Raw genomic sequence first — 9,172 nt, forward strand, 5'->3', positions numbered from 1 at the left:
ATTTCCCGCTGTCGGGACGCCGCTGTCGCGACGTCTTTATACACACAAATGTCTTCGCATCGAACATCGAACATCCGAATGTTCTAACGCGTGAAATCCAAAAGGGCGGGGGAGCCGCCAATGTTTTTCCTTGCCGTGTGTCAGATGTTTTTCTTTATGTTAGTCACTCGCGTCTTGTCCAATATGAGGCGACGAGCAAGGGGTGCACGACGGAGACGGTTGAGATACCGGGAGATGTTGCTGACACGTCGCGCAGCAAGAATACACCCTGCTTACCTCCCCGCTGCCATTGCTTAATGGCAAAAGGTGGTGATCCTGTCGACCTTTTGGCAAAAATTTGTTCAAGGCACACTGTGCGATACAGAGTTTTACAGGCGCTTCAGGATGTCGAGGGGAACATTTTAGATGCTCTGTGACAAACTGAACCCTGACCTCCCGCTGTCGCGAGTACTCTATACGCACTTTAAGTTGTCGGGGACTCCCGCTTAGTTGTCGGCCGACAACTTTGGAGCTGTCGTCAGAAAATTTCATGACAGCGGGACTACGCTGTCGGGAATCCTCTCTAGACGGCGTTCCTGCTGTCGGCGTGCCGCTGTCGGCAGTTACCGCTGTCGCGAAATGCTTCGTCTAGAGTGGGCCTTAGTTATCATTCAGATAACAGTTTAGTAGCCTAGTTTGGTGATATGTACAACTGTTACAGTACAGTCTTTGAAGAACAAGAGAGAACATCGAGAGAAAACAACCAGCCATAAAGTTACAGGAAAAAGACTCATAATCCAGGTAAGACTAAGAACATTGTTTAACACTAATGTCTATTTAAAACTAAATTCAAACATATGAAAGTAGAACAGAGAGTACTGTAGGCAGATTTTTAAAATTATTTCCTTGGAGGGGTAATAATGTTTGAATGTATGCGTTTGTTACATGCATCACTAATACTATTTGGTGTCCTTCCTTTGTTCTGAATTCCAGAAAAAGACTAACTAGCTTTGAGTCAACAAATTTTGAAAAGAAAGCAAAGAAAATAAAACAACAAAGGCTGGCATTGACAGGGGTCAGCAATATACAACCAAATTAATAGAGACAACTGTCTGTAGTCTGTACCAAACTGTCTGTAGTCTCAAACAGAACTGAATACATTTGAATCCCTTCCCTGACGATCGTGTGGACTCTCCTAACGGTTATTGGACTAAACCTGTTATAGGAGTAAAATTTCCTGATAAATCGGTAATGCAAATACAATGTAGCAGGAGAGCACTGTACTCACAGGGCTAGAAATTCATTTTTGGGAATAGGTGCCCTGGTGCACCCAAGCTAAAAAAATTGGGTGCACTAAAAATATTTTAGTTGCACCATATAAGATAAAATAAGTAGAATGTCTATAAAGTCTATCATTATGTTTCATTTCAAGAAAAGTACTTGGTAGTCTAGAACAATAATTTTTTCTGACACTTAGATGTTTAGAATATGCTGTAACTACTATATTTAACATCTGTAAACAATTGATACGTTAAACCTATGAAAATATTTGTGTGCAATGGTGCACCCACAGAAAAAAACTGGTTGTACAGCTCCAAATTTGGGTGCACTAAGGTGCACATGCACACAGTATTTCCAGCCCTGACTCAGGAATAGATGCTGAATCTTACGCATTCATGTAGGCTCCACTTCGAATCCGTTAATGACTGCAACTTCTGTATTCTTTTGATTCCAGATTCAATTCAACTATAGGAGGAACACAACATATACATAAACTTTGAAAAGGAAATTAACACCACCTTATACAACAACAATAATGGGAAACCCACACAAGTCCCACTACTGTATCCACAGTTTTCTGTGTCTTTGCTTGTTCACAATATGGACAAAAGGTGACCCAGGATCCATAAAGTTAAACCCTTCTGAATGTGAAGAGTGGACCACCCTGAACATTACCTGTACCAAACTAGGACTGACCAAAGTGCCTACAAGTATTCCACCATCTACTCTACACTTGGACCTACATGATAACAGTATAACAGAGCTACGGTGTAAAGATTTCGGTGCACTGGTGAACCTACAGTACCTAGATTTGAGGTGGAACAAGATAAAACACATCGAAAACGCAACTTTCGCGCCTCTGAAAAACTTGCGGACGCTAAACGTATCCGGAAACAGGATTCACGTTTCTCTGCTGCCTCAACTGGTGGATTTTCTACCTTCTCTGGAACAACAGGAGTTGTCCCTCAACTGGAAATGGTACGACCCAGTCAGGCTGGGAAATACGACAAGTTTTCGAGGCTTGGCGAACCTGATTTCTTTGAATCTTGGATCGAACGACATCGTTACTGTACAAGAAAACTCCTTTCGTGGACTACACAAGTTACAAAATCTCAACCTCAGAAACAATCTTATTTCAGATATGGATGAAACAGCCTTTCGCCCACTGCAAGAGTTAACACACTTAGATCTCTCGAACAATTATCTTACCAGCAAAATCTTACAACTTGAGGGACTTTGGTCATCAGTAGTGCGGCTGACATCGCTCGACTTGTCTGAAAACTTGTTGTCTTTCGCACGTTTTGCGGCGGCTTTTCAAAACTTCTCTCTCCTGCACACTCTGGATCTCTCTAGGAATGAGCTAACAAACCTGACGATGGCAGACTTCGCACCGCTCTTCTCCACACCTCTACGAACCCTTCAGCTCGAGCGTAACTCCATCAGTCACATAGACGGACGGATGCTGACGTCTTTTTCTGACCTGAAGTCTCTAAAACTCCAGTCGAATCCTGTCCCGTTTTCCCAACTGAGAAATAAACTAGCAGGGCTACAGATAGAAGACCTGACCCTAGGAGGAAGCCCTGATTTGGACACCATAAGGAAAGATACATTTCCTTTACTTCCATGTCTAACAAAGCTGACAGTGAGTCAGCGTTACGAGTGGTACCCTACAATCAAATCAAGCAGGCTGCAGGAGGGAGGCTTCACCAACCTACCGAATCTGACACGACTCAACTTGGAAGATTATTCCATCGTTTCAGTCGAACCCTACTCCTTCGCTGGCTTGGAGCGTTTAGAGCGGCTGGAGTTAGGAGAAAACAGGCTGTCAGACTTTCCCGAGCGTGTGTTCCACGGTTTGCGGTCTCTCACACATCTCGGACTAAGCTACAACAGCCTTACAAAAATCAAGACACACTACTTTAACGGTCTGAACAGTCTGTTTTGGCTGAACTTACAAAACAACGGAATCCTTTTCATCGAAGGCACGGCCTTTGAAGATCTATCTAGTCTTCAGTATCTTATCTTGTCTTCAAACCATCTCAGCACGGTGGAAGGTGTTAAGGGTCTGTACAACTTACGTCATTTGGACGTGGACAGAAACAACTTCACCACTCTAACACCAGGTTCCTTTAGCAGACTGGGGAACCTCACACACCTGTCTCTCGCTCACAACTGGATCAGATCAATACAGAGGGAAGCTTTCTCCGGGCTTGTACTGTTAGAGCGGCTAAATTTGGCTGATAATAGACTAACTAATCTGACATCCTGGGCTTTTGATGGGCTGTGGGCTTTAGACAATTTGAATCTAGAACATAACGTGATTGTAGCAGTTGAGCCATACACTTTCTATGGCTTAAAACAGATGAAAACACTCCATCTTAAAGGACACAATATTGCAACAATCCCCGATGATGCCTTCAAGGGGCTACACAACCTAACTGAACTGGACCTAAGCAATAACCAAATCCGAACATTCGGAAAGAAAGCTTTAAACAGTTTAGATAACTTACAAGTTTTACAGCTTCAGCAAAATCAGATCAGCTTCTTGGATGAGACAGTCTTCGAAAAGGTCTTAGATCGTGTACCGAAAATAGATCTACGGGACAATCCATTTTTCTGTGACTGTGATCTCTTATGGTTTGTTTTCAAAGCAAATAGCCAACGAGAGAAGGTCATTGGTTGGTTCACAAATGCCTCACATGTGCTGCACCTCCGAGAGAACAAGGAAAGTCTCTACGAGTCCTTCCCTCCGTGTGTGAAGGTGTCTTCATGCCAAACTTATGGCTGGCGAGCTTACTTTCTTCCTCGGGTATTTTCCTGTTCGTGATGACCACGTTCTGTGTGAACTACTACTACTGGAAGCTGCGTGACCTGTGGTACAGGCTGAGGAACCGAGACAGAGTGGTGCGGGTACGCGATGGCGATCACAGGTTTGTCTTCGACGCCTTCGTCGCTCATCACCATGGAGACAGACAGTGGGTCGAGCGAGACCTGTCCCGGAACCTGGAACATTCCGTGAGCCGGCCGAACTATCGGCTGTGTCTCCACCAGCGCGACTTCCGTGCGGGGATTCCCGTTATAACCAACATCAGGATGGCGGTGGACAGCAGCAGGAAAATTGTCTGCGTCATCACCAGGAGATTCCTGCGCAGCCGCTGGTGTCAGTTTGAGTTCCAGCTGGCCCAGCACACCATGTTTGAGGAGGGAGGGGGGATACGTCTCATCCTGGTGTTCCTGGAGGATATCCCGCGCCCGCTGGTGCGACAGTATGGCCACCTCCAGGCCGTGGTGGACCGCGACACGTACCTGGAGTGGCCGGAGGACCCGCGGGAGCATCCCCTGTTCTGGAGGAGACTGAGGGCTGCGTTAGGGCAGCCGTTAGAACAGGAGCCTAACGACCATGACTCTGAGCCTGACCAGCACGGCTTCATGACATTGTTAGAGGTGTGACAGGAATCTTAGGTACCACTGTGACAGTTACTGTAATTCACTTTATGTTCACTGTAGCAAAAGTTCACACTCTGAGAAAAGTAGACATGTTCACAGAACTAAATATTCACAGTGGTGACAGGTGCAGGAAAAAGAAAGTCCAGGAATTATTCATTAGCTGTAATGATAAGTTCACGATACAGGAGAGACAGTGAAAACAGTGATTCTATAACAGTGCAGTGAAAAAAATTAGGAATTACAGTATTCTTCTCTAAACTGAGAAGTGCTGTACATTGTAGTGGCCTGTTTTTGTACATATGAAGAAGAACATTCACAGCTTCTTGAGTTATGCAGAAAAATGAGAAAACATACAATCAACAAATGCACAAAAATCCCGCTGCAGTACCGTTTAAAAAAGCTAGGTGGACCATTTTGGGCTAGACCTTTGTTTCCACAACTGCCATTCCCATAGCAAATATTATGGAGACCCATCCACAATTTCTTGAGTTATGATTGGGTTGACATACATTCAGACCCACACCACACCCAAGCCCAAACCTAAAACATACCCTTCTGTAGTGGTGCATACCTAAACCCAATGTTAGGTTCAGGTCAGGATTTAAGTCCAGAAGTTTAGGTTCAGTTCCGGAAGTCCGGACCTAAACCCATGACATGTACAAAGTTGCATGTTGGCAACCTTGCAATGTTGTCTGGGTGAAACTTTGACCACATAACAATAAATTCGATTTGCAGTAAAGATTTTACAATCTACGGAAGTGGTTTGGAAAGAAAAGGGGTATGCGAAATGGTCTTTTTTGGTAATAAGTCCGGACTCGGTTCTTGACTTTTAGGTTTTTTTGGACTTGAACCTAAACATTCTTACAAGTCCGGATCCAAGTCCAGTGAACCAGTATGCATCACTACCCTTCTGGCAAAGGCAATAAGACAGAGAGAGAATCTGTGTTACCTGAAGAGGAACTGTTTAAGCATCCTGTTGGCTGTACAGACGCGCCCCTCGCGCCCGGTGGACAGCCGATGCAGCTCCAGGTTCGAGGAGATCATCTGTGTCGTCATCTCAGTGTCAGCAGCTGTACCAGCACCACAGCAGCTGCAAACAGGCAACAGGTGTTAGGGCTCGAAATATCAGGTGCGTATGCACCTTTGTGCAGGTGAAATTGGAGCTGTGCAGGTAAATTTGTGTTTCTGATGTCTACCTGCACCTAACCTGCTCCAGTCCATGTACTAGGTTTATATACAAATACACATGTAGGTGTACATGTAATGATGCCGATTTGTATTTGCTACATTGATTGTTACCCATGACCTATCAAGTTCAAGTATAAAAGAAATGTAGTACTTTTAGTAGGTTTTTTTATCAGTTTTAGTGTGATCCATATACTCTTAATTCTGAGTGGTGCAGGTAAAATTTGGGGATGCACTTACTCAGTCTTATACATGCACAAAATGTACTGTACCTACAGTATATGTGCCCTAGCTTTCTCTAGAAATACCATACAGGTACAGCTACAATGTACCAATACATACCTGTACACAGTGTACAGGCATATCTAAATTAATTATAATTCTTTACTGTTGTATATTGTATAGTGTTAAAAGAAAAATACATTACCTATCCTGTGTGTGGTTTGTATAATACTTACTATATGTTAGGAGCGATGAAGTGGATTTTGGAGCAGTTCTTGTCGGCTACGATGGTGTCTTCAGTAGCCCTGGTGTCTGCACCCAGAATTACACCGTCCTGCAATTAGTCAAATGTTACTAGTAATTGATTAAATTCCCAGAATATCTTTATGACAATGCGCAGCCTTTTCTTGTGTGTGGACCCCTACAAGGGACATAAATTTTGCTCGTTGATTGACCTTTTATAGCTCCATGATCTGACATTGTGGTGAAACATTGTACAATTTTTTTTCTAACATTGAAAATGAAAATATAAGTTTCGTCATGCTTTACTTTCTCAATTCAACTGTCAAGTTTGTTTTTTGTCTTACTTTATTATACTGTATTGTATAAGCAAGGAGCTCCTTTATGTCGATAAAGGTTAGACATCCAGGTCTAACCTTCATTAACAGGAGCTTTCTGACTAATTTGCATTAATTATCTTGTATTGACTTTTTGACATTTTCGACTTCCACAAATTTGCCAGAGTTCGAAATACAAAGGTGCAATGTGCAAATTGCACGTAATTTTCAAGATTTGCACCTAAAAATATTTTGAATGTGCAATTTTGCACCTGGACAATACCGATATATCATGTTTGCACTGCGTATCTCCAAAGTTTCTTGCTGTGTCGGCATCGCGCTGGGCGCATGGCAGCCATATTGTTTTCTTTACTGAACATCCTGGGAACAAGCTGCTCTCGTCCCCAGGTGAAGACGCGAAGGCATTACGTAATGATTTACCTAATATGGCAAGACGCGAAGGCCTACGTAGCTGATTTACCAAATATGGTGAGACCCGCGAAACTTGTTGCCCGATGTGGTACGAAGTCCTTCGGCAGAGTAATTTCGGCTTTTTCGTCCAATTTTCGGTAAAATTCGGTGAAAAACAGAGTTTTCGGATTTCCCAGCATTCAGTGCTACCCAGGAAATTTGTAAAGCATGAAGAAGGGCCCATGAAGAAGGGGTCGATTTTCAAGTTCTTTTCACGGGCCCAGCCGGCATCAGAGGCTGGTGCAGCCGGTGGCGGTGGACCAGAGGCTGGTGCAGCCGGGGGCGGTGGATCGGGAGATGCCACCGGGTCCACCGTCTCCGAGGATCCCGCGGCCGATGTTGACGACGCGCCCCCAGAGGAGGGGGAGGGGAGCGCCAAGAAGCAAAAATTAACCGGACGTTATTTTTTTCTAAGCAGTATTTTTTTCCTTATATCGTGCACGATATTCAAGGTAAACAAATATGCAAAATAAATGAAATTTATTGCTCGCATACTGTTGGTAAATTTTTTTTATGACGAGTGAGAGGGCCGGGGGTCACTAGCGGCGTCCTTTGAAGCTAATGCCGACAAATTTTTTTTGTGTTCTTTTTTTTTATAAACACAGATGATACTTGCATTGTTCATGTTTTGTTTGGTCCCTTCTTTTTAATGTATACTAAAACTTCTATATGCAGTGGCAGGCTAAGAAGGTTGATACACAGTAAAACAGTTCCAAACCTAAAGATGCAAGGCTAAATATAATTTTGCACATAAATTTTTCAAATTGCACCTAAAAATTTTGCCAATGTGCAATTTTGCACGTACCTGAAAAAAAGTATTTCGAACCCTGTTGTACAAACACATTAATTTGGAAACATACTAATACATGTAGTAAAAAGATCTAGGGAGGGGATTTACCCCTCTAGTTACAACAGTTGGACATAATTGAGCCAGGCCAGTCCTCACCCCTAGTAGTGTCCCCTTTTGCACTGCTAGACAATGAATCCAAGTCTGACGCCAGAGCATCAAACACCTCAAAATCAGACTTCTTCACCTCCACAACATTGTTCAAAGTCCCCAGCTGGTTATCCACAGATGGCTGGAAGGGAAAAAAAGGAGTTACATTAAAGCTAGGCTACATCTTTACATCTATGCTTTTCCCCACTTTACACTCAAAACCTTTTTGTGTGCATGAAAATTACAGTATACATAAGCATACTGCACCTGCACTGTACCATTTAATTTCCTTTCATCTTGTGATTACTTCAATAAAAGAATATCAGTCACTTCTCTACTACCAACATCATTTTACATACATCATAGAAAAATAATGTGTACTTTAGGTGCTGACTACTGAGTAAACTTCTATCAAACATACCAAATCTGGATTATGCACCCACTGTCCATCTACATAGAACTTGTACTCATGTCTTCCTTCGGGTAGGTCAATGAAGGTCACAAAGTCATTGTGGCTGAAAGAACAAGTCATGGGCATAGAGTCACTAGTAATTTATCCTAGAATTTTTATGGTGACAATAAACTGTTACATCGATGCCAAAGTGTCAATAGAAAGTAAGTATAGGCCTTGACAACAGATTAAAAAAGATACTAGTAGCTTGGATGCAGATAAAATACTTCAACAGCTTTAATAAATTTGGGCAACAACACATACCCCCATGAAAAGCAGGCTGAATGGGGTAATCTGTAATACATATTCGAGTATAAAGAAAGGCACAAACAAACATACCTCTTGTTTAAAGGTATCTTGGTTGACCACTCATTAAAAGAGCCTGCCATGGCAACAGTCTTGGCATTAGCGCGCCAGCGGAACATGGTTGGCACAGTATCTTTCTTTGCTGATGAACTTTTTGCTGCTTGCTGTTGGTCTGGGATTCTCATGCTTGCACTCTGAAAAGGAAGATACATGTATAATTCTCTTGGCATTGACAGTAGAATATTGTCAATTAAAACTAATGCTGTATACCAGCTTTTGTGAAAATACAATACATCTAGAGTGTAAACCCTGCCTCATCAAAATCTTTGCCTACTT

The 9,172-nt window shown here is 42.8% G+C and overlaps 2 protein-coding genes across 3 annotated transcripts in view; one reads left to right on the forward strand and one right to left on the reverse strand.

Annotated features, from left to right (window-relative positions):
• Positions 1-9,172, reverse strand: part of LOC109471255 (proteasome subunit beta type-7-like) — an 18,381-nt gene that overhangs the window by 6,642 nt on the left and 2,567 nt on the right. For both annotated transcript variants that reach the window (XM_019770537.1, XM_019770536.1), the window contains exons 3-4: positions 6,351-6,448; positions 5,657-5,797 (exon numbers count right to left, since the gene is read on the reverse strand). In XM_019770537.1, the coding sequence (XP_019626096.1) occupies positions 5,657-5,797; positions 6,351-6,448 (239 nt within the window). The remainder of the gene's footprint in view (positions 1-5,656; positions 5,798-6,350; positions 6,449-9,172) is intronic.
• Positions 645-4,718, forward strand: LOC109471254 (toll-like receptor 13). Its single transcript, XM_019770535.1, is given in 3 exon segments — positions 645-780; positions 1,715-3,950; positions 3,953-4,718. Coding segments are annotated over 2 exon segments (2,913 nt in total). The 5' UTR covers positions 645-780; positions 1,715-1,795; the 3' UTR covers positions 4,711-4,718.

This window comes from Branchiostoma belcheri, unplaced genomic scaffold (assembly GCF_001625305.1).
Source record: "Branchiostoma belcheri isolate BF01 breed outbred unplaced genomic scaffold, Haploidv18h27 scaffold243, whole genome shotgun sequence".
Lineage (NCBI taxonomy): Eukaryota > Metazoa > Chordata > Leptocardii > Amphioxiformes > Branchiostomatidae > Branchiostoma > Branchiostoma belcheri.